This window comes from Daucus carota, chromosome 2, assembly GCF_001625215.2.
Source record: "Daucus carota subsp. sativus chromosome 2, DH1 v3.0, whole genome shotgun sequence".
Taxonomy (NCBI): domain Eukaryota; kingdom Viridiplantae; phylum Streptophyta; class Magnoliopsida; order Apiales; family Apiaceae; genus Daucus; species Daucus carota.
The window spans coordinates 55,506,684-55,532,529 of NC_030382.2; the positions used below are offsets into that span (position 1 = coordinate 55,506,684).

The window sequence follows — 25,846 nt, forward strand, 5'->3', positions numbered from 1 at the left end:
GATCCATTTAACTTTTTCTAATTCTTTTTTACTTAGTTTAAGAGTATTTTACAAAAATTGTTGTCGGTGATTCTTCGAGTTCATGAAGGACAAGATTAAATGAGACATCATGAGACAAGTAGCTTGATACATTTTCACATTTTCATTTTGTAAGAAAAATCACAAATTAAGTGAGTAAAATACACAAAATGGTAGAATTTCCGGGATACTAGTACTAACTGCGGTACAAATTTTTGTGCATGTAGAGGGCCATCATTATTAATGAGATAAGAACCAATAAAATTCAACACTTAAATAAAAAGTAGTTATTAGTGTGCCTATTGGCACACACTAGAAAATCTGTAATTAAAAATAACCATTACAATTAAAAATTATAATATATATATATATATATATATATATATATTCTACCGGATCGGATCATTAACGGATCGGATCACCCTAAATTCATATCCGCTCCATTTATTATCGGATTTTTCTTATCGGATCAAATTTCGGATCGGTTTTTTTTTTATGAATCCATATCCGCTAAGAAGGCCCCTGATCAGATCGGATCGGATCGGAGCTCCGCTCCATTGACACGCCTAATCAGATGGTTTAGTTGCCCCTATGGTTACGGTGTCCTATATTCTCATTTTTGGTATTTTGGTATAATCTGTCATACTTGTATCATTGAAAACATTTTTTTTTTCTTTTTTTTTTGCTAAATGAAAACATTTTTACTATCATCATCATAAATTAAAATAAGAAGTTGAAACAAAAAATTGAAATTTGTCAAATAAAAATAGGGATAAAATACTGTTTGTTGCCAAAAAATTATATGATAATTTAACTTATGAACCAAATGATTATCTCAGATAAAAATGAGATCACACTAAATGAGGAGGTATGTTATTAGCCAAATCCCATTTTTTCAAATGCTAGAATGAGTGGATAAAAAAAACATTTTTACCGATTTTGCTCATGGTACAAGTTAAGCTTTTGATTTGTCTCGGCTCTCCAACCAGCATACCTTTCGTGAGAGCTTGACAAAAATGGGCCACCATATTGTCCAAAATACTAAGAATTTTCAAGGAATTCCAGAAGTCCAGCCCACTGGAGATAATGATTTTCAAACATGCAAGGCCCAATTAGACAATTGCTAAAACAGTAAAAGCTCTAGATTTATTTATAACTCAAAATTACAGCCTCACGAAAAAGAATTAACTTTACAGCATATGTGAAGAGTTTTTTTTTTTTTTTTACTTAATCCGCCTTAAAATTCATCTTATTCATTTAGTCAGTAACATTTTCATATTTTTCTGTTGAATAACAAAATCAATGAATTAGTCAGTTTTATACAGGAATTTGACTTAATCGATTGAGCTAATGAAGGATTAATCGAAAATCAAAGATTAATCGGAAGGATTAATCAAAGTGAAAATCGGATGTATTTTAATATTAAAATACTATTTAATGTTTAGTTATTTAATAACTAATATATTTATCATATTCATAAATTTTATAATTGTTCATATTTAAAGTTATATAGTATTTTAATTTTAATATTTATCATATATACTTCGATCAAGAAATATTTAAAATGATTAATCGGATTTTAAAAATCGAATCGGTCAACCACCTTGTTGGGGATTAATCGAGGATTAATGTTAAATCAGAGATTTTTAGAACAGTGAAATTGATATATTATTATTATTTTATTATTTTTCTAGAGCAGTAAGTGAAGTATTAGTTTAGGCAAAAGTTGTGAGGCTTTTAAAGAGTTGTGCAGGAGTAAATAAAAAATGGGGGCAGACCAGAATAGTCAACAGACCAACAGTTAAGAGTTGGGGGAAAGCACAGCACATGCCGCGGTTGCTGCCATGTGTAATTATTGAGCTTCAAGATTGCATCTCTTTCGCACGTAGCAGCATTATAATAAAAAATTAATATTACTATTTTTTTTTTCTTTTTCTATTTGTGATTTCGGTAGTGTGCATAACATGAAACATATTAATACAATTAAGTTTTTATATTTATTGCTAATACGAAATAAATGATATTAACGATTAAAAGTGTGTCTTGGCAAATGTAAAAAATCAAAACAGAAAAAGTATTTAGAGACGGAGGGATTAGTATTATAATTTACAATATATAAAATGATGCAATGGTATCCAAATTTAGGTTGTTTGTTAAACGTTAACGCTGTCATCTGCTCAGCAAACGCGTAAATTCATCATCTCCCCACCGACTCAATCTTTTTATCCATCGGACACCTCCCCCTGCTCCCTCTCTCCATGTTTCGGTTTAACGTTTACATCATGTGTTGATTCTGAAAGAAATAAGAATGCACATTTTCCTCTTTGAGATTAAAAAAAGGCTCGCAAGCTGGGGATGATGTTAGATAATTATTAGCTGAGTTTGTGACGAGAGTCTAGAGGGATGGATAATGTGGAAGGTGATTTAACCTCGCATTACTAAGGGCAACCTAGCATCCAAAACTCTAAATTTGTACAGATTACTTCAAATTTTCTGTGACAGTGATCAAAAACTGATCCAAATTTGGATCAATGAATCATCTATTAAAAAAATGATTTTGTTTAAAAAAATTCGTTTATTGGACTTAAAATTAATTTGTGATTTTTAATTTTAATTAATAATAATTTATAATTAATAATTAATAACATTAATTATTTCAGTAAAAACTTACAACAATAGGAAAGCAAGTTTTATTGAAATTAAAAAAAATTGTACATATAAGCATAAAATAAAAATTACTCCCTCCGTCCCTCTCAATTCTTAACATTGGGGGACGGGGGCGCGGCACGGACTTTAATGCTCCTATATAATATAGTTTCATAACTTTTTTTAAAAATTTTATTTTTCCGAATAAAAGTTTGATGTTTAAATTTTTATTCGGAAAAAGAAAATTTTTAAAAAAGATTGCAGAACTATGTTTTTTAGACGCATTAAAATGCGTGTCGAGCAGTGAAAAAGAAATGTTAAGAAATGAAAGGGACAGAGGGAGTACATAAAATGCACAAAATAAAATTACAATATTGGAAGATAACTAAAAAATAGTATGATAAATACAACATTTTGCGGACCATCACGCTTTTAGAGTAAAAATGTACCCCAAGATATAATTTATTTAATTAATTAAATATAAAATAAGTAGTTAATAATGATTAAACATTAAATTTAAGATTATATATTTTAATATAAAATTTGTGTAATATCAATAAATAATTTGGATCAAAATTCGAATAAAACTGCTGGAGTTGATCAGAATTTTGGATCTTGGATGAGTTAGTGATTCAAATTTGAATTTTCAGATCACAACGGCCGGAGCCTAAAATAGAAGAAGATAATAAGTAAAAGTAAAAAAAGGTAATTTTTATGTATAAGCCACAAAAGAATTCATAAATAAAAAAGCAATTTATAAATACATAGATTTCAGTCAATTTAAAATAAAATGGTTAACAATTTATCAGTTTTTAAATAAAAATATAATGAGAATAATAATAATAATTATTATTCTACTATGATTATAAATTATTGTTTATAATTATTTATACATTTTTAATTCAAGTTTTAAAATCATTTATATCAATCTCTAAGTCATGAATAGATTGTAAATTTATAGCATACAACCGAGAAAACTTAAATCCTTTTATGTAATTAGACATTAGTCCGCTCTCATCTCCTTCCAAAAGATTTTTTATTAGTGAAGTCCTTTAATCAACAGCAAGTTTGTAAAAAAATGAGTGATAACAGAACTGAGGTAATTTAATAAAAAAATTAGATATATGAGGGAACGAAAAATATTCTTTTCTATATCAGAAAAATGACTATATAACCAAAAAAATGAAAGACAACAGATGAAACTTATAAAAATTATCTAAAATAATCTAATTCAAAGTTTATTTCACTATATTAAAGCTACCCATAAGCCATGTTCCGCGGCATACAGTTGAATAACTGGGGTCAAAACTCAAAATAGATCACTAACAGAGTAACAGTAGTACGGGTTGCGAAAGAAAGAAAATGAAATCACAATTCAAAAGTGGTAAGGCTTGTCAAACTGTTAGTAGTGGTGTTTATCATCATGTAAACAATAGTTTAGTCATTAAGCTTCTTAAGTAGACAGCAATATCTAAACTCTGGAGGTAAATCTTGTCCTTTACCCTTTCGGATAGAATAATATTATAAATAACCAACTTATTATTGCAAGTCCCCTGATTAACTATTTTGTAGTTAGTGGATAATAATTATAACCATCAGCAAAAGCAACTACTATTATTATTTTATTGTACAATAGATAAAGTTAAACCTGATAATACAGATTTTTGTTAAACAGAAGTCGGTAATTAAGCGGGTCAATAGTGATATGCAACATAAAAATTAGTTTACTCCCTCTGTCCCTCTCATTTCTTTACAGTTACTATTTTGGGATGTCCCTCTCATTTCTTTACATTACTATAAATAGTAAGTTTTTTCCATCATTACACACTTTACCCACTTTTCATCTAACTTTACTCATTTTTCATACATTGTCTTGGTCTCCGTGTCCCCCTCCAATGTAAACAATTGAGGGGACGGAGGGAGTATAACTAAGTGCAGTTAGCTGTTATTTAACAGTGATACAGTGAAGCAAGCCTTTTCCAAAAGTACATATGAATTGTCAGTGAAGCTTTTCAAAATAGATCTAATTCGTTTTAACTTTGTGGATCTCCTTGAATTTTTATTCTTTAATCACAACAAACAAACAACATACTCCTATACTCCTATTATCATTACCAATAGCTGTATTGACAATGCTCAAGCAAAGAATAAAGTAAAACATCAACACATATTTATAGTTTTATACTGTCGGTGCCCCAGTCTTTTTCATTACAGATTTTATTAATGCATGCTATGATAGACGCTACTGTGTTAGCAAAAAACGACATCGTGCGTTCATGTCTTTCGCATATTAAACATACATACATTCATTGAGTATACGGACTTAAAGGGTGAATCTTTCTTTTCCCTCGATTATTAATTAGGGTTGTGCTGCCTTACTTGCATGTGATATTAGCACGATCTTGAACATGAAATCAATAATAGAGGTGCGAGAAAAGGCCGTGCTGCATTCAACTCTTAAGAATTAAGATCAGGCCATCATCCTCGTATGTAGCCAATTAAATCTCATATTAGAAGTTTTAGTTGGTAAACGAATTATTTTCATGTCACAAAGTTGGGAAACACCGAAATAAGTAGGCAAGTCTAAACATCTAATTACTTGACGGATCTTTTTATTAATTTTTATTTTACCGAACTGAAACAATCGAACCGAAACGTAAACAGAATCTCACCGGGACCAGGATAATAGACTTTGCTAGAAATAGCGACAGTACTCGTGATGAGTTGCATCGGTACCACTAGCACCAAATCATGAGATATATAATTGCAATAAATTCCAACTATATTTTATCGCCACAATGAAGACAGGTGAGTTAATAAAACCGGGGGTCCTGCAGTGAGTGGAACCTAAACCGTGACTGCTAACCATAACCAAACATACGATCCTATGAAATGGAAACAGCATATGTCCGTCACATTCTTCATGTCCTGTCTGTCTTGTTGCACATGTCGCATGATAAGCCTTGTTCAGTCTAATACTACAGCCAAACTTGCAAACTGCAGTCCAGTGCTGGCTTCACTAGCGTATATGCTTCTGTATATGTAACAATTTGTGCAAATATATACGTAGATTGCGTTATGTTCCACAACGCTGACGGTTTGTTGCAGAAGACGATGGAAATAGTCTCTTTAATTGCTTTTACCTGGGATACGACTTTATGATTAAAGGAATTGAATGGCTACCGCTACCTGTTTGTTTTATTTTTAAGAATCTTTCCTCGGAAAAAAAAGAGTATATGAAAATACATTTTTGTGAAGATAAGCATATAAAATTGATATTGAATGATTATCTTAGCATTGACTCAGACTTATTTTCAAAAATGAATTATTCTTTCTGACAAATATACATGACTATAACATATTTATTAAAAATATTATATCAAAAATTATATAAATAAATTTAATTTTTCTGAAATTAAGTTTTTATATGATATCAAAAAGTAGTCATACGAAATTTTTATGTAATATAATGCATCTGCTTTGTGTTAATATACGGACACGAGAAGCCGATTATATTGAAATTTTAAATAAAATTACAAACAACTTAACAAATATCTGATGATCGAGAGCTTAAAACCAAAATCCGAATTATGTGTATCCGAATTTCGAACTTGATTTTTAGTCGAACATTTACATATATACAAAATAAACTTGAACCATGTAGAGAATGTATTAGATCTGACTAATTTGCATGAGTCTCGGATGAAAATATACATTCTTAACCCTTAAAAATTATTTTACTAAATCTGTTTCAGGCTTTCAGCAGTTGACGAGGAGAATGGATCGGGACGAGGTGCCCGCTGCTTGTCGGCTGATAAGGGCGAGTTAGGTAACTCTACTGCATATTTGAAATTCCATCATTTTTGGCATGTACGGAATATTTTCTCGTTCAGATTCTCATAGCTTGTTCAATTGCCTCATTTTGTTGACATTTATATGATTCGTACCAGTATTCCAGTTCTAACAACCTCTTGATTCGAATTTTCGAACATTACAAAATCATTCGAAGAAAAAACTGGATGGATCCGAGAGTTGAAGTTGAACTAATTAAAATAGACAAGTATATAGAGTTAGTCGACTACGCAACACATGCATCTGTATAATATATTCGATAATTTCATGCGTTTACTGCGTGCATTTATTGGCGTCTGTCGATCGCGATTTGTTTCCCACCGTCACGGCTGCTTGGTTTCACTTTAGTACAGTGTCGGTAGCGACTAGCGAGGACTCTATATGGGTATGGGCCACCGAACGATGTGTGCAGTAATATTTTGGTGTAATTATCACAAAAGATAAATAGTAATAATTTGGAATTGCGATAAAAGTTGTGAAAATCAGAGTTTTGTGATAATAATGCGATGGGATATTGTACAATTAAATTATCTTGAAAAAAAGTTACGAGAATAAAGTAGGCTATCCATTACTGGTTTCAAAAAAAAAAAAAGTAGGCTATCCATTTGTGGATCGTTGGAGAGAACTTGCAATTACGGGGCCGTTTGGATGAGTTTAAAATAAGTGCTTCTTGCTTAAAATAAAAAAGTGGAGTAAAAGTTGGAAGCATGGTAAAACTTATAAGTGATTAAAGTGTTTGGGAAATAAGCAGAAATTTTGAAAGAAAAGCTAGCATTCCTAGCTTTTTATAAGTGTTTTTAGACTTTTTCCACAAACGATACAAATAAGTGCTTCTAACTTATAAACCAGAAGCTCGGCTTAAAGCCGGAAACAAACACCCACTACGATATTCAAAGAAAGGATGTGGAGTCTTTTTCCAGTGGCGTACATTTTGGAATATGTAAACTAGAGGATTAGACATAGAGAGAGATTATCATCATAATAGCATTTTACAATTGATTTTATTAAAAAATAATTTTTTAAAAAAAGTTACGTAAACAAGAGGATTTGAATAAGATATATAGATATCGTTATCATGATAGCATATAAATTCATTAAAAATTAATTTCAACACATCAATATAAATTTATGAGACTTATTTAATTAAATTTATAATATTAAAATTACAATCTGTACTATAATACTAAAATTCAAATCAATATACTTATATAAAGGAGAAGCGAGGGGCGTGTAGGTGGCGCCTCTCACATCGCTCCGTTCTATTTTTCTAATTTTCTGGAATTTTTTTGATTTTGTTTCAAATTATTTATGGAATATTATAAGCAAGTTTCAGAATCTGATTTTGTTTCAAATTATTTATGGAATATAGTAGCTTGAAAGTTTTAATCTGATTTTGTTTCAGATTATTTAATTATGGGAAAGAGAAATTATTTATGGAATATAGTAGCTTAAAAGTTTTTAATCTGATTTTGTTTCAGATTAAATTTGTTTCAAATTATTTATGGAATATAGTAGCTTGAAAGTTTTAATCTGATTCTGTTTCAGATTATTTAATTATGGAATATACAAATTATTTATGGAATATAGTAGCTTGAAAGTTTTAATCTGATTTTGTTTCAGATTATTTAATTATGGGAAAGAGTAGCACACAAGTCTCTCTGCACCTATAAATACCCTTATAGATTGTATGATTTTGGATCATTTATCAATATACTTATATAAAGGAGAAGCGAGGGGCGTGTAGGTGGCGCCTCTCACATCGCTCCGTTCTATTTTTCTAATTTTCTGGAATTTTTTTGATTTTGTTTCAAATTATTTATGGAATATTATAAGCAAGTTTCAGAATCTGATTTTGTTTCAAATTATTTATGGAATATAGTAGCTTGAAAGTTTTAATCTGATTTTGTTTCAGATTATTTAATTATGGGAAAGAGAAATTATTTATGGAATATAGTAGCTTAAAAGTTTTTAATCTGATTTTGTTTCAGATTAAATTTGTTTCAAATTATTTATGGAATATAGTAGCTTGAAAGTTTTAATCTGATTCTGTTTCAGATTATTTAATTATGGAATATACAAATTATTTATGGAATATAGTAGCTTGAAAGTTTTAATCTGATTTTGTTTCAGATTATTTAATTATGGGAAAGAGTAGCACACAAGTCTCTCTGCACCTATAAATACCCTTATAGATTGTATGATTTTGGATCATTTAAACACAATCTCCTCTCTCTCAATACCATAACCCTACGCTCGATTTCTAACTCGAAGGTGTCATTCTTCTGCAACGATAAGTGAATGCTGTTTATGCAGTACTAAAAAAATAAAGGTTGTTGCAAGCAAAGGTAGTTATAAACCGCTATATTGGAGTCGATAAATCCAAACACGAGAAAAGAATATAATCTTGACATGATATTGATGGTTGATATTAATAAATTAATTATTAGTGATGTATCTTTGTTGGTTATTCTTTTATAATATTTGTTTTGTTTATCAGACATGTTTGTTGTTGTTAATTTTTATATGATTTACTTTGTATAGAGGAAAAAATATTTATTCATGCATTATCTATTTGCACTATTCAAACAACTTTTAAGTAAAGGTTGTTTATACACTATTTAAAAATAAAGGTTGTTACAAACAATGGTGGTAGTTATAATCTGATTTTGTTTCAGATTATTTAATTATGGGAAAGAGAAATTATTTATGGAATATAGTAGCTTAAAAGTTTTTAATCTGATTTTGTTTCAGATTAAATTTGTTTCAAATTATTTATGGAATATAGTAGCTTGAAAGTTTTAATCTGATTCTGTTTCAGATTATTTAATTATGGAATATACAAATTATTTATGGAATATAGTAGCTTGAAAGTTTTAATCTGATTTTGTTTCAGATTATTTAATTATGGGAAAGAGTAGCACACAAGTCTCTCTGCACCTATAAATACCCTTATAGATTGTATGATTTTGGATCATTTAAACACAATCTCCTCTCTCTCAATACCATAACCCTACGCTCGATTTCTAACTCGAAGGTGTCATTCTTCTGCAACGATAAGTGAATGCTGTTTATGCAGTACTAAAAAAATAAAGGTTGTTGCAAGCAAAGGTAGTTATAAACCGCTATATTGGAGTCGATAAATCCAAACACGAGAAAAGAATATAATCTTGACATGATATTGATAGTTGATATTAATAAATTAATTATTAGTGATGTATCTTTGTTAGTTATTCTTTTATAATATTTGTTTTGTTTATCAGACATGTTTGTTGTTGTTAATTTTTATATGATTTACTTTGTATAGAGGAAAAAATATTTATTCATGCATTATCTATTTGCACTATTCAAACAACTTTTAAGTAAAGGTTGTTTATACACTATTTAAAAATAAAGGTTGTTACAAACAATGGTGGTAGTTATACACCGCTATCTCACATATTTAAGTTAGATGTATTTGTGCACAATCGATCCAAAAAAATTGGAAGAAGGTGACAATGGAAGAATATGATTACTTTTAAAAAAAGCAAATAAAATTAAAATTCGTCAAACTTTAAATTGTTAATTACGTGTATAAATTTATTTTCATTTTTTTCATCATGAATTATAGTCCAAATTTGCAATTTTATATATTAGTATTGGTATTACATCAAGATTTTTATAATATAAATTTATTGAATCCTACAAATATTAATTTTGAAACATTAATATATTAATATACTTTTAATAGACAACAACAAAATTATTTTATTCTATGAATATTAATATTAAATCATTAATAAAATTTTTATAGGCCGCCGCAACGCGCGGCTTTTCAACTAGTATTAAATTAATGTAAATACGTCTTTCATCTGAATCTTTGACTTCTTTGTCTTAGCCCTTCAGCTATTTAAGAATTACTACTCCCTCCGTCCCAATGAATTGTATACAGTTTCTTTTTTGGGACGTCCCATCAATTGTATACATTCCAAAAGTAGTAAACTTTTATAATATAAAACATCATTACACCAACTACATTCTTCCTCTATCTCCATTCTATAATAATATAAACACTGTTACACCCACTACTTTCCTCCACTATCTCAAATCTATTATTAAAAATTAATGGGTCCCACCACTATACCCACTTTTCATCTAACTTTACTTATTTCTTACAAAATTCCTTGGTCTCCGTGTCCCAGCCATTTGTATACAAATGACTGGGACGGAGGGAGTACTAGTAATGAATACGGATGATTGATTGAGAAGACATCAAACGAAAAGCAAATGATCTCAAAAATCGTTAAGAAAATCTCAGGTAAGCAGTTCTGCGGGCGGGCGGTTTACCTTCACGCGTATTTTGGGTCTTTTATAAAATATAAGTTTATAATAATTTTTTAATTATTTTTTAATAAAAATTTAAACATCAAATTTTTATACAAAACGAAATCAAAAAAATATTATAAAACAATATCTTATAAGAGCCTTAAAATATGTGTTAAAAAGTAATATAAAATAACTGGGATTTTTGACTGTATAGTAAAAACTAAAAAGCGCACAAAAGGAATAATATTTCTCGTGAGTTTGGAAAAGTTGTGTGTATTTCTTCCTAAATGCATAATATAATAACGTGTATTTTCAAACCATCGTTCCACAACGGTACACGAAAATTTCATCTCATACGTCTTTCTACCGATAAAGCATAACGATAGCAGAAATAAAACAGGTATTGTGAGAGAAAATAAATGTGGAGTACAGTTACTAAGAAAGTTGGGAACACTGAAAGCTAGGAGTGGTGAAGCAGAAAGTTCATTGATTAAATAGAGATGTGTCGAGTTGGAACAGAGCGGTGATTGCGGAATGCAAGGACAGTATAGTAAATATGGCAAGCCATACTTGTACTACTCAATCCAAACAACACTTTGGGGTAACAGGTCTTTGTCATGGACCGCCCTACTTTGAACTTTTGCGACCAGAACAAAACTTTCTCCCGTTATTAGGCCCCGACCTCTTTTACTGCTTCCATACACAATTATTGTTCTCCCTGTTTTACCACAGTAAATAAATTTTAAGTTCCATGATAGAAAATTTAGTTGCTCCAGCAGTTGTGATCCAAAAATCCAAATTTGGATCACTAACTGATCTAAATTCTGATCTAAATTTCTGACCAACTCCAGCAGCGTGATCCAAATTCTGATCCAAATTACTTTTTTATATTATATTATATAAATTTTATATTAAATTTAATTTTTACTCATTATTAACTACTTAAATTATATATTATGGATGTAATGTACTCTTTTTTTAATTTCAATAAAATTTGCTTTCCTATTATTCAAAGTTTTTACTAAAACATTAATTTTATTAATTGTTAATTATAAAATATTATTAATTAAATATTAATAATCACAAATTAATTTTCAAGTCCAATAAACAAAAGATATAGAAGTAACAAAATCATTATTTTATAATAAATTAGGTGATCCAAATTTGGATCAGTGAACAGTGGTGATCCAAATTTGGATCAGTACTATTTACTGATCCAAATTTGCATCACTTTTTGGATCACTGCTGAAGGAGAATTTGGGGTAATCTGCCCCAAATTTGGATCTTTAGATCACTGCTGGGTTTGCCCTTAGTATTATAATTTCTTGGTGTATACGTTACAGGTTAGTGTAAGTGTTGGAGAATTAGGTTCTTATAAAATATATTTACATTATATATTTATTTTTAAAAAAAATCTTGAAAAAAAATTTGACTGTTTAAAATTTTATTAAAAAAAGAAAAAATAAAAATATTATTGAACTATATTTTATAAGAGTCTCAAAATGCGTGCAAACAATGAATTGGACGGAGGGAGTAAGACTTGAGACTAATAAGCAGGATTCATTTTTGATTGTGCCCCGTTTTCCGGATCAAATATTTATATTTTCTGAAATTGAATATAAGATTGAAAATTTGGATAAATGTTTCATAATTTTGTAAGCAGGCATTGTTTACGGTTGCATGTTGGGCAGCAAGTAAGAAATCGGAAATCAAATATAATCGGTTGTTCTGTCGATTCGGGATTTAAAGAGAATTTTTTGAAAATTATGGATAAATCGGAATACTAAGCAAATCGATATGTGAATTTTATTTTAAGAATGAATAGGAAATTAACCGGGTATTGAGAATTTTTGGAATACCAATAGCAAGTGAAAAATAAATAAATTTTCATAATTTCATTGATTTAGGTCAGAAATAAAAATTTACTATATTGTTTTTATGTTTTGACAGAGGGGAGAGAGACGGAGGAGGAAGAAAGAAGGAAGGAATCTTGAAATGGTAAATTAAAGAAGAGAAGAATAATGAGAAAAATAACAAAGATTTTAATACTGGACTAGACAGCTGGGCAGAGTGCAATGAAGCAGTACACTTCTTTTATGATGCTTCCTCTGTATTCATCCCTGTACTTATAAATATATGTCTGTTTATATAAACTACATATCTATGTGAGGCCACAAATCTCATTCTTTCTCTCCCATTATCTCCATAGAGGGGCACTCAAGTTTTGTGTATACACACAGAAGAAGCTCAGAAGAGTGTTTTTGTGTATCTGTAACTTGAGGTACTTAATCCCTTCTCTTCTTTTCTATTTAGTTGATATTGTCTTTGGTTTAGTGCTTCATTCCTAACTTTGTGACAATTCAGTTCATTATAGTGTGTTTTTGAGCTAGTTAATGTGTGGTGAGTTGCCAAACTTGTAGACCATGGGTGTGAAGAGTGATTAGTTACCAAACTTTTAGACCATGGTTTTCTTTGGTTTTGCATTTGAGATCTGAATCAGTTAACTAAGCAAAGATGTATAATGCAATCATCATTTCTTGAAATCTTCTTGAGTTTGAAATGGTTTCATGAGTTGAATTGGTTTGGTTCTTTCCCAATGTTCTTATCTGATGGCCATTTAGTAGTACCATGTTCTACTTTATTTTTTATTGAAGAGGGTCTATTTTTTAGTTCATTTTGTATTGGTATTTGACCACTGTGAGCACATAGTATAATGCAAGAAGTGTAGTTTGGCATTGGTTTCAAGATCTATTGACTTTAGATACATATTCAACTTGCATATACAATAGTTTATTACATACTTCTCTCTCAGCTGAGGCAAGGTTGTTGCAATGAAATTGATTGGTTTGATTTTATTTCATCTCCTAAGACTTAGTGGGCAGGAGGGTCCCTTCAGGCCGGCTGATTCTCATTTATTAAAGTCTCGGCCCCAGTGTCATGTGAAATGTAATTAGGCATTTTGCAATAGATCTTTAAGTTTTTGGAAGGATTGAAGAACTGTTTAATGGTTGGATCTGCTTTATTCTCTTAAACATCAGTATTTATGCATGTTCTGGTTTTCCTTTAAGTATCAAAGTATTCTCTGAATCACATTCAACTTGGCTAGTGGAATTGCACATTCTGAGTTGCTATTTTCCTTTACTCCCTCGTTAGTCAGGTCTGTAGCTTTTAGGAATGTATATGATTATGCATAAATTTGTTATTAGTAAACTTTTCTGATCAACTCATATTGTTTGTGATTTCTGATATTGATGTGTTGAACGCTAATTACTCTTGTGTAGATCTGCTGGAGTTTGAGATATGACTTTGCATTTGTTTTGCTTTTATTCAGATAGCTGACTAGTTCTGAGAACATGAAGCACAAGGATGGAAAACCGATATATGATAAGAAGTCCAGGGTCGTTCCCCTGACAGTATTGCTTGTTGTGCTCTGTTCAGTTTCTTTCTATCTTGGTAAAGTCTATTGTCCAGAGAAAGACAGAATTGTGGCTAATGGTATAGGCAAAGCAGCGGTATCTTCCAAGACGGCCGTTAACCCTCTCCAAGTGAAATCTGTTTCCTTCCCTGAATGTGGCATAAACTATCAAGATTACACTCCATGCACAGATCCCAATGTAATATCAGTGACTGATTTAGTTCTGTCAGCTCTCTTTACGGTCTCGTATCTGTTTAAATATCTAATCTGTAATATACGTATGTTATTTTGTGTCACAGAGATGGAGAAAGTATGATGTTCATCGTCTTACATTCATGGAACGCCATTGCCCTCCACTTTTCGAGAGGAAGGAATGCTTGGTTCCTCCCCCTGATGGTTACAAGGTACCAATCAAATGGCCTACAAGCAAAAATGAATGTTGGTACAGGTAATACACCTCGTCTTGTTCTCATAGCTTTTATCACTCAGTTGAATTTACTTTTATTTTTATATTCTCTGCTTCTAATAATTGCTAATTTTTCAGAAATGTGCCATATGATTGGATTAATAAGCAGAAGTCTAATCAGCATTGGCTGCAGAAAGAAGGTGAGAAGTTCCGTTTTCCTGGTGGAGGTACTATGTTTCCCAATGGCGTTGGCGCATATGTTGACTTGATGCAAGATCTAATCCCTGGTATGAAAGATGGGACTGTTCGGACTGCCATTGATACTGGATGTGGGGTAAGTATATTACGCTATTTTGTTGCCTTCACTAATACAGATCAAACATAAATAATGCTATAATTTCTGATATGTATGAACTTTACCAAAATGTTAATAAGTACCTTCCAATCTTTCCGTTGAGCAAAGAAACCTGATGAGACTGATGATTTAGTAACCAATTGGTAACTAACAAAATCTGTACAATTGTTTCTGCAGGTTGCTAGCTGGGGAGGTGATTTACTTGATCGGGGAATTTTAACAGTTTCTCTTGCTCCAAGAGATAACCACGAGGCTCAAGTCCAATTTGCTTTGGAACGAGGAATCCCTGCAATTCTAGGAATTATCTCCACCCAACGACTTCCTTTCCCTTCAAACTCATTTGATATGGCTCATTGCTCGAGATGCCTGATCCCATGGACTGAATTCGGTATGTAACATCTAGCAGCTTACACTGACAAATATCAAGTTGTTGTTAAGCATTGTTAAATGTCTTTACCCTGGACTAACATTAGATTCTTGTATGCTTTCAACAATCGTCCATTTCTAAGAAGCTGTCTGTCAACTAAATCCTTGATTTGGTTCCTTTCTACTAACTCAGCATTATAGAATGCAACAAATTAGTAAACTCTCATTAATTTTGTAAAAAGTAAAAAGTGATTTTAATGTTTAAACTTTAATAGGTAACTGGACTATCTGTTAGACTGTTACTATTGCTTAAAGATACATGTATAGGATTACTTGCAACTGCAGTGCTTTCCGTTTAATGAGTGGCATGTAGTGGACTCTGTTTTTTATACATATATTTGAGTAATTTTCTCACTTGTATTGCATTACTGTATATTGCTACTTTCAAGGTATTCTATGCCAACATTCTTGTATCTGTTTTCAGGTGGAATTTACCTCCTTGAAGTTCATCGTATCCTTCGTCCAGGAGGATTCTGGGTTCTCTCTGGGCCTCCAGTGAACTATGAAAACCGCTGGAGAGGTTGGAACACTACTATTGAAGACCAGAAATCTGATTACGAGAAGTTGCAAGAGTTGCTCACCACAATGTGCTTCAAGTTATTTGACAAAAAGGATGACATTGCTGTGTGGCAGAAGTCTTCTGATAACAACTGCTATAAGCAGCTTGATAGTGTAGACATATACCCGCCTAAATGTGATGACGGCACTGAACCAGATTCAGCATGGTACACCCCACTTCGGCCTTGTGTTGTTATTCCAAACAAGAAGAGGCAGCTATCACTATCATCACTTCCCAAGTGGCCCGAAAGATTGCATTCTGCACCAGAACGTGTTGCTGATGTTCGTGGTGGCAGTGATGGTTCCTTCAAGCACGATGATAGTAAATGGAAGGTACGAGCTAAGCACTACAAGAAGTTGCTTCCAGCAATCGGAACTGATAAGATAAGAAATGTAATGGACATGAACACACTATACGGAGGATTTGCTGCTTCTGTTATTGATGCTCCCCTATGGGTGATGAATGTTGTCTCGTCCTACGCTGAGAATACACTTGCAGTAGTATATGACAGGGGCCTTATCGGAACCTACCATGACTGGTAACTTTACCACATTTGAATACAAAGCCTGCACTAATTGCATATTGTCTTGGACTATATCTGAATATTTAGATCATTTTTCATGCAGGTGTGAGGCTTTCTCAACATATCCTCGAACATACGATTTACTTCATGCAGATGGCCTCTTTACTTCTGAAAGTCACAGGTAAGAGATTCCTTTTCATCCTTCTTAAACTCATTTAAAAATTTCTTCTATTCTAGTCTGGTGTTTATTGTTAAATAATTTACTTTTACAGATGTGATATGAAGTTTGTGCTCCTAGAGATGGATAGGATTCTCCGGCCTAACGGATATGCAATAATCCGCGAGTCAAGCTTCTACACAGATGCAGTTGCAACTGTGGCGAAAGGAATGAAATGGAGCTGTCGTAAAGAGGACACCGAATATGGAGTAGAAAAGGAGAAGTTGTTGGTTTGCCAGAAGAAGCTGTGGTACTCTAAGCAAAGCTCTTAGGCAAAAACAACAAGCTCAATACAATTTCAAGTGATAAATATCATGCAAGGATTGTAAGTGCACCTATAGAGAAGAGAAGAAAGGGTCTCCGTAACAGTTACACAGAAAGATAGTTAATTTATACATTCTTGAAACTGAAAGAAGTCCTTTCACATAATGTATTTTTTGTAATGATTTACAGTTTAATGTTGTAATCGGTCATATAATTTTTTTCATCCACATATATGTTCTTGAATTTGAAACATATGTAATGTGTTCGGAACTCATAACATTAAAGTTCTCGATCTTAAATGTATTTAATGAAACTGATACAGATGCGATATCGAGTAGTTTCTTCTCTCGGAGGAATTCCTTTTAGATTTGAAACTGGTATGATCAAATCTAAAACAATTATTTATTACAACTTTACAAGTGATTATAAAAGGTATAAATAAATTACTCTCCGTCCTATTTTAGTTGTCACACTTGATTTTTGCCCGTCAAATTAACCAAAATTTGACTGAGACTGAGATTTATTAATATTTTATCAATTGAAAAAATATATCACTGGGAAAAAATTTAAATCTACTTTAAAATGTAATTTTCAATTGTTTAAAATAATGAAATAGTGGTTTATAATCTTTGGTCAAAACTTGGTCAATGACTAACAAAAATAGAGATGAGACAACTAAAATGGGACGGATATACTATTCGAAAGCAAAAGCATCTCAGAAAACTTATCAAAATTATTTCAGAAAAAAAAAAGAAAATAAAACCTATCAAAATCCCGCTGACAAATTTCAAATTTTTCTTTAATAAATATTAGTAGGAAAAAAACTTACCATCATACAACAGAAATATTTAATTTGCGGAAAATATTAAAATCCCCAAAAATTATTACGTATATATCTTACACATATAGTATATATTTATTTTATTTTAATAAAATTAATAAATAAAATATATACATACAAATAACATAGATTAAATTATGTCAAAGGATATCTAAATTGTTCCAGTTAAATCCTCACAATCTCAACTTATTACTAGAAAACACGTAGGTCCCATTATTTTTATATAAAGTTTCACTATTGTTTGAACGCATTTTAATTTTTTATAGAATATTGTTTTATAATTTAATTGTAAAACTTGTGTTTGAATAAAAATTTAATAGAAATATTTTTTAAAAACTGTATTTTGTTAAAATCGTGTGATACCCTCGGTCCCGAAAATATATGAATCCAAGTGAGAGAGTAATAAATAAAATCGAGAAATCAATTGGGCAAGATACGAATAAATCCGTAAGCCACGTGTCATATAAATATTGGATAATCTACGAGGGTAACGCTGTCAAAAAAGAGAATTATGAGCCCATGATATTAACAGGCGGCCTATATATAATACTATAACCGGTGGTGCTAAGCTATGCTTTCTGTTTGAACACCATTAAAAAAGATAGAGATAATTTCAATCTAAGAAGAAGAAGAGCTCTGGAGTCATGTTTTAAGTTTTTTTCGGTAATTTCATCGACACTCTTTCATCAATTCATCATGTGTGTTTCTTTTTCGGGTTTTTAAAATATTAATTGATGTTTATTTGCTTCGAAATTGATGTGTTTGACTTTTAATCAGAGATCTAGGGTTTTAATATGTTGTATTTTGTCGTGGATGAATTGATTGAATTATACGTTGCGCGAGCTCGTTTTCCTAGGGTTTTGGTTTGTATGTGATTCGTTGATTTATTTGTTGTTGTTTTATTGACGGTTATGATTTTAGGGTTTGAGGTGTGGGGTTTTATGATTAGATTTTTGGTTTGATTGAGTGATGCTCTGTTTGCCTTGGAATTGGAGATGAGATTGAGCTATTTGACATGAAATAGATATTGAGATGAAATTGATTTGCTATTTGACATGTGAATTATTATGACAAGTTGTAGGACCGGAAATGGGGTTACTCAATAGTAGTAATTTCGTTTTATGTATTGGGAATAAAATTGAATTTCGCAGAAGAACTGGCATGTTTTTAGTTTATTTAATTGATTATTACTTATCTGACAAACTAAGTCGATACTAGGTTTTGACAGAAGCCTACTATCTTGTGTTTTAGTATAATGGTGAAGGAAATAAAGGGTAGAGTTATAGGTCCGGAGTTGGTATGTGTTACTTCTTCCACCCTAGATGATGATAAATTGTGCAATTCACACGTTCTTCTTATGAAGCTGTGGTACTGCTATGTGCTATGTGACCGTATATTAATTTGTTAATAGTTGGAGTGGTTGGTAATTTTTATAATTCAGACGTCTGTGATGTAGCACCAATAAAGGGGTTATTAGTGGTGGTTGCAACATCAGCACCAAAATATTCACTTAACAGATATGTTATATGGTCAAACATTTAGATATAGATTTGGGATGTAAGATGTGTGTTTGTGGCGTTTCTTAATTTTCAATTAACTAACAAAATGTTTGGTTTGTATGTAAAATTTAGGCGGTATTTGTAGATTGCCAAGAATCTGCTTCTTTCTCAAGATATGACTGGAATTTTAGTATATTTTTATTTATTCATTTTGTGCTTACAGGTTCTCAGACGTCTATTCAAAAGTATTAATCTCCTCTAAGACATGGAGAAGGTGTGCACATGGTCAGATTGCTTCCAGGACCGGGTTTTTCATTCCAGGAACTGCTTGTTTGGTGTTTTCTCAACCTTGGAGGATTCTTTCTTGTTTTCTTCGTTAATCGCACATAGTGAACAGACTTTTAATCAGTACGGAAGGCGTGATGCAATTTTCTTTTAAGATAGGTGTTGAAGCTTTAGCTCATATATACAAGTAAGTTGATTATACTTTGATTTAAAGATTGGGATATACCATTTCATTATGTCTTGTTGACTTTCTTTTTCCTATAAATGTTTTGGATGCTAGTGCTCTGCCGATAAGCATTGATTTTCCTTCAGAAATTGCGTTCTGGGGTACGTCTCTTATTTTACATGGTAATTTTGCCTTCATATGTCAGTCTGTTGAAATATAGAAGATAGTGCTAACTTCTGTGCGATTTTTCTTTTTTTCTTTTTGATTACAGGGCTGAAGTTTGCAATTACATGAAAAATATTGAGCACGTCGTCAATTATTAGAAGAACTTGATCCATTGTGTCTGTTAAGAAATAACTTATCCTTCTCCTCATGTTTAGATCTACAATTTTGTTGACGGAAGATCTGGGATCAGATTGAGTATTTAATAGGGAAGTTTGCTGTTGTTAAACCCGTGACAGCTGGTTCTATTAGGAGTTCCATCTTCTGTTTCGTATTATGTTCGGCTTTTTCTTGACTGGTGTCGGAATGATCTGTGGTTCAAGACTCTTCGCTTCTTTTGCCTGATACTTCGCGGAAACCAGTAGTAGCTATATTTGGAGAATAAAGTTGTGATACCTGTCTATCTACTGCCTCTAGTTTTGTGGTCATGCCTGGACGCGGGAGAAAATTAATAGTGCATTCAGATGTATAAATCTGGCTGTTAATTGTTAAGTTTACATTTCAGAATTCGGCAACTTAGTAGAGATACACCATAAGTTTTGTCTATCTCCTCATTCTTTCCATTTAAATAAGAGGTTAATAGCAGCTGAAGTGACACAAATGGAAAGGTAAGCCATGTCTTTTTATTTTATATTTGGCAGTATCTACACTTGTTTTAGATACTTACATCAATCTCTTATTTTAGGTATAATATAATTAAGGAGGTTGGCAATGGAACATTTGGAAGTGTTTGGCAAGCTACGAATAAACAGACTGGTGAAATTGTAAGTATATTTTGTGGACTGGTCGAAGTTTCTATATATGGATTTGGAAGAAAGCCTCATGATGATGCTGCCAGATTATGTACTTCCTTGTTTAACGGCTTATCTTACAGGTTGCGATTAAAAAAATGAAGCGAAAATACTATTCATGGGAAGAATGCATTAATCTGAGAGAAGTGAAGGTAACTAATGTCATTTTTGACTATGTAGAGTCAGGCTCTTTTTCACCCAGTTGAATAAATATAGCTTCTTTTTTGGCAGTCCCTTCGGAAAATGAGCCATTCTAATATTGTTAAGCTCAAGGAAGTAATTAGAGAAAATGACATCCTTTACTTTGTGTTTGAATACATGGTAAGTGGATTTATTACATCTTGCTTCTTAATATCATCTGTTTGCCCTTTTAAGTTGATAAAAGACATTTTATCTGTTTTAGGAGTGCAATCTCTACCAACTTATGAAGGACAGGCAAAAACTTTTTTCAGAGACTGAAGTTAGAAATTGGTGCTTCCAAGTATTTCAGGGTCTTGCTTACATGCAACAGCGTGGATATTTTCATCGGGACCTCAAGCCAGGTGCCTATTTTACTTCATTGAGTGAACTAGACTGGTACCTGTTATGGACAAATATGCGACAGGCTACGTTTGCCATTTGCAAACAATTATTTATGTATAATAATTTTGTAGCAGGTTAATAGAATACATAAGAAATGAATAGTTTTGCCAAGCTATTGTTCAAGGAGAATTGGACGTGGGTAGGGGAACAGGTCAAATGTATGGAAATTAAAGGAGACAGGCTGAAAGGGATAATAACTAACAAGGTGCAAAAAAATGGAACAAAATGGACAACCCTTCAGGGCTTAGTTTCTCACTGGTTCTAGAATTTTTATTTTTTACTGCCTATCAATTATAGGCAGACCAAAGCTAAATGATGTTTAGCTTATTTCTTCAATGATTTGTTTCTCTCTCTCTTTTTTTTTTTTTTAATGATTACCTAAATACTATCATGTTATTGAAGTCTACATTTTCTTACTTTCTTAAATTGCAGAAAACTTGCTAGTTTCAAAAGACTTGATAAAAATTGCTGATTTTGGTCTAGCTCGTGAGATCGATTCTTTACCACCATATACAGAGTATGTCTCAACACGCTGGTGAGTACTAACTATTCCTCTCCCTCTTCCTCTTTATTTGGCTATTCTTTTTCTTTATTTAGTACTTAAGGTTTTAATATGATCAGGTATCGGGCGCCTGAAGTTCTGCTTAGTTCTCCAGCATATGGTTCTGCAGTTGGTGAGTTACTGATGAAAATGAAATTATCATTTACTGGGCTGTTGTGAAACATTACACTGAAGCTCTGTTTTGAATTATGTCATGTGGGACAGATATGTGGGCTATGGGTGCAATTATAGCTGAGTTGTTAACTCTGCGCCCTCTTTTTCCAGGTTCAAGGTATATTTATCACTCCTTTACTTTCTTATCACGACACTGTTGTGAAGAACGTATCTATACAAAACCTGTTGTGTGTGTGTGTGTTGGGGGGGAAGGGGGGGGGGGGGGGGGCAGTATATCAGTATCTAGTTATATAGTGACTATAATATTCAGTCAGTTGGCATTAAAATCTATAAGTTCTGCTTACACATTTGTATATGCAGTGAAGCAGATGAAATTCACAAAATATGCAGTGTAATTGGCACCCCAACCGAAATTGAGTGGGCTGAAGGGCTTCAGCTAGCAAGTGCAGTCAACTATCAGTTTCCTAAGGTGATTTAGACTTCTTGCTCCCTGTTATATTTATAGAAATTTTTAGGTCACTTGTAAGAGGGGGAATATAATTGACAATCTCTGATCTCTTATGCTGCTACTTTTTAATTGAAGCTTGCTGGTGTTCCTCTTTCTATACTTGTACCATCTGCAAGCAAGAATGCAATCAGCCTTATTGCAGTAAGTTCTAGTTTTGTTGTATAGTTTCCTCTGTGAGTACCTATTTAATGATATATTTGTTGCCAGAATCATGTTTGCACCACCTTTCAATTATCTATTTTCTTTTAAAAATCGTAGTCACTCTGTTCCTGGGATCCTTCCAAGAGGCCAACAGCGATGGAGGCTCTTCAGCATCCTTTCTTCCAGGTATACATTGAATCTTTTGCTTGCAGAAATCATTATTATAATTTTGCTTTGTTCCTTCTTTGTTACTTATACGCAACTTATTTTGACAGAGTTGCTATTATGTTCCTCCATCGCTTCGCTGCAAGCCAACTGTCGCAAGGACTCCTCCATCGGGATTGTCTCCTCATTTCACTTTACAAAAGAAAAACCTGCAGGTCCCTGATGTATTTGGAGTTGCAACTGGAACTAAAGGTTATATGCAACAGAAACACGCGAGGAGTTACAATGGAAATTTGTCATATTATAAGCCACCAGGTATGTTTATTCCTAAATCAGACCACATGCATGGATGCGTGTGATATGTGAATACTGGATGATTATAGCAATGTCTACTTCGCATTACTCTCAGAGACTGAAATAATTTAATTTCCCTTTGTCCAACATTCCAGTATTTAACATTTTCCCTCCTATTAGGTGACAATTATGTTACAAGCTATCATGATTTTATGACCGTAAATAGAAATGCTACTCCTAGCAAGGATCTACTTGCAAATACACTAGCAATTTGTGTCGTGTCGTGTACTTGGAATCCAAACATGAACATGACACGAAATAGGTTTGTGTACCTGAAACTTATACACGAAGATAAACGAAATGACATGAAATTATACAAAAATTTTATGTAAAAGAAGATACAATATACGAAAATAAACAATACGATACACGAAAATAAATGACACAGAAGTACACAAAAATTGATGATTAATTAATTTATACATATTAATTGATATTATATTTTTGATTTATAAAATTCTACTGTAAATATCAAATTATTTAATTTAAATATTGTTGTTAAAATATATTATCATATATTATAAATTATTATTATTATTTTAATTAATTAATTATGTCGTGTATTCGTGTTGTGTACTCAAAAGGTAACCCAAACACGACACAAAATCACGATCATGTATTTTCGTGTCCAACAAAAAATTAAACACGTCTTTCACTTTATTACTTTTTTTTTTTGTAAAGGTCTTTCACTTTATTACTTGACCCCAACATAAAGATGACTCCTTAACTGTGCCACTTTCTCTTGGAATCTTTTCATAGCTTTCTTTTTACAGTGTAATCATTTCCTTCTATGAGTACTTGGTCCCTAACCTGATTTAATGTTTGCTTCAGCTGTGCAACGGAAGTTGGAGATGGATTATCAGGTACCTTCTTTAAACTATGCATTGAATTAGACTGGGTCTTGGTTTTTACCAGGCCTTCAAAGTGGAATCATAGTTTTTCAAAATTTGTTGTCTCTCTTTTAACTTTTCTTAATATGTATATATATTGGACTCTCAGGAAGCAAACAAGTATCATAAAACCCTTAAGCACAGTGATGCGAAACAACCGCCAAAATATCAACCACCTATAAGGAATAATGCAAGTAAGTTTCTGTACTTGATTTGCTTCTTTTATTTTTGTCTAGCCTTTTTAGTCTTTTATAGTACAGAGTATCTCGTCATTAAGGATATGCTCTTTCTGCAATATATTCTGTTTTACTGTTGTGAGGGAATGCATCTCCATTTTGTAATGTGAACTAACATACTCTCTGGCTAGTGCTCGGGATGTTGCCCTGAAAAGACTACCTACATTTTGACACTAAAATATGTTCAAACATTATTATTGGCTAAATCCTTGTATATATTATACTTGATTGTATTTCGTGCAGTGAGGTGTACAGACACTTGCATTTGTTTTGTGCCACATACATATACTACCTAAAATAAGATATTATTTTGTTGCAGCAACAGTTCATCCTTGGAAAGCCGGTGAAGTTATTGAGACAGCTCAGAAGCTGTCAAACATGACAATTGGTAATAACAAGCAGTCTCTTGGGCAACTGCTGCCACCACCTATGAAGGCTGGGGGATGGGAACCCCAGTCGGATCCGTTTCTTGGGCGATCTCAGGACTTTAATCACGGACAAGCCTACAGCAGGAGAGTGGCTGGTTGAAGAATAGCTATTTCAAGTTCTAGTGGATGACATGTAATTTCTTGTTTATATATATATATATATATGTACACTATGGAAACCAGTATCTGTGTGATTGGAACGATGGTACTGTAATAATATATGTGTGTGTGATAATGACGACATTGACAAGCTTGGAAAAATAGTAAGTTTTCTGATCTGTTTCCATATCTTTGGGTTCGCTGTTGGTATTGAGTTCAGTTGTGTCCTTGCGAGTTATTTTCAGTTTTGTCCTTGCGAGTTATTTTCAGTTTTGTCCTTGTGAGTTATTTTCAATTTTGTCTGTGTGAGTTATTTTCTTGATCAGAGAATGCTAAGGATATAGACCATAGATTCTAGACAAGGTTTTGCTGACAGGTGTGAATGTCAATCGAAGCATCATCATGCCAAATGTTGTGTTAGGAAATATACTTTTTTTTTTACTCTGCAACCCTCGGAACAGTGGATATGATGATAAAGAAAGATGTAGCTATATAATTGAACAGAGACTAACAACAGGGTATAACTCAAATATTAGAACTACTGGTCTATAATTTGACACTTATCTAATCTCTTGCCTTTTTTCCCCCCCAAGTAGAATAGTCTTGAGTTCGGTATTAAATCGTCGATGACAATGTGTTATCACTAGTAGTAGTATTGCAGTTACATAATCCTGGAAAAGTTCGTGAAGACCACATAGCACATGACGGATTATAATCCCATGATGCCAAGGCAATATATTCTCTGTTATTCTCATAACATTGAATTCAGTCCTCCACCCAGAAAAGAGTCTGGCGAAGATCATGACATTTGGGTGGTGACTGGTGATTAATATCAGGCAACACTACCACCGAACGTCAAAGAGAACTTATGCTTGCTGTCTGGCAAACATGCAAGTGCCAGGCAACCTTGTTCAACTTTTTTAAAAGGATTAATCATTCAACAATATTGAGCTTCTATGCAAACACTGCTTTAGAGTCTA

The 25,846-nt window shown here is 32.3% G+C and overlaps 2 protein-coding genes across 4 annotated transcripts; both read left to right on the top strand.

Moving 5' to 3' along the window:
- Positions 1-12,777: 12,777 nt before the first annotated feature.
- LOC108209528 (probable methyltransferase PMT21) lies at positions 12,778-17,210 on the top strand. 2 transcript variants are annotated; one of them, XM_017380480.2, is made up of 8 exons: positions 12,778-13,099; positions 14,150-14,432; positions 14,533-14,681; positions 14,778-14,973; positions 15,172-15,382; positions 15,845-16,517; positions 16,606-16,683; positions 16,775-17,210. In XM_017380480.2, exons 2-8 carry the CDS (start codon positions 14,172-14,174, stop codon positions 16,989-16,991), a joined length of 1,785 nt encoding a protein of 594 aa, XP_017235969.1. In that variant the 5' UTR covers positions 12,778-13,099; positions 14,150-14,171; the 3' UTR covers positions 16,992-17,210. The 2 variants fall into 2 exon arrangements, with proteins under 2 accessions (XP_017235969.1, XP_017235971.1); XM_017380482.2 differs by lacking the exon at positions 12,778-13,099 and adding an exon at positions 13,766-13,975.
- Positions 17,211-18,337: 1,127 nt separating this feature from the next.
- LOC108209475 (cyclin-dependent kinase F-4) lies at positions 18,338-25,055 on the top strand. 2 transcript variants are annotated; one of them, XM_017380400.2, is made up of 18 exons: positions 18,338-18,487; positions 19,547-19,795; positions 19,889-19,935; positions 20,046-20,604; positions 20,682-20,760; positions 20,871-20,939; positions 21,019-21,108; positions 21,191-21,329; positions 21,802-21,904; positions 21,991-22,043; positions 22,136-22,202; positions 22,406-22,514; positions 22,629-22,694; positions 22,812-22,880; positions 22,970-23,174; positions 24,045-24,076; positions 24,213-24,297; positions 24,659-25,055. In XM_017380400.2, the coding sequence occupies exons 4-18, from the start codon at positions 20,597-20,599 to the stop codon at positions 24,865-24,867; spliced, it is 1,383 nt and encodes a 460-aa protein (XP_017235889.1). In that variant the 5' UTR covers positions 18,338-18,487; positions 19,547-19,795; positions 19,889-19,935; positions 20,046-20,596; the 3' UTR covers positions 24,868-25,055. The 2 variants fall into 2 exon arrangements, with proteins under 2 accessions (XP_017235889.1, XP_017235891.1); XM_017380402.2 differs by having other exon boundaries at positions 24,665-25,055.
- Positions 25,056-25,846: the final 791 nt, after the last annotated feature.

What these genes read in the sequence shown, in the direction of transcription:
- LOC108209528 (XM_017380480.2), top strand. Translation starts at nt 14,172, where the DNA reads ATGAAGCACAAGGATGGAAAACCGATATATGATAAGAAGTCCAGGGTC. An exon ending in AAAAATGAATGTTGGTACAG is followed by an intron (nt 14,682 to 14,777) that starts GTAATACACCTC and finishes CTAATTTTTCAG; the next exon opens with AAATGTGCCATATGATTGGA. An exon ending in GATCCCATGGACTGAATTCG is followed by an intron (nt 15,383 to 15,844) that starts GTATGTAACATC and finishes ATCTGTTTTCAG; the next exon opens with GTGGAATTTACCTCCTTGAA.
- LOC108209475 (XM_017380400.2), top strand. An exon ending in ATAAACAGACTGGTGAAATT is followed by an intron (nt 20,761 to 20,870) that starts GTAAGTATATTT and finishes CTTATCTTACAG; the next exon opens with GTTGCGATTAAAAAAATGAA. An exon ending in CCTCTTTTTCCAGGTTCAAG is followed by an intron (nt 22,203 to 22,405) that starts GTATATTTATCA and finishes TTGTATATGCAG; the next exon opens with TGAAGCAGATGAAATTCACA.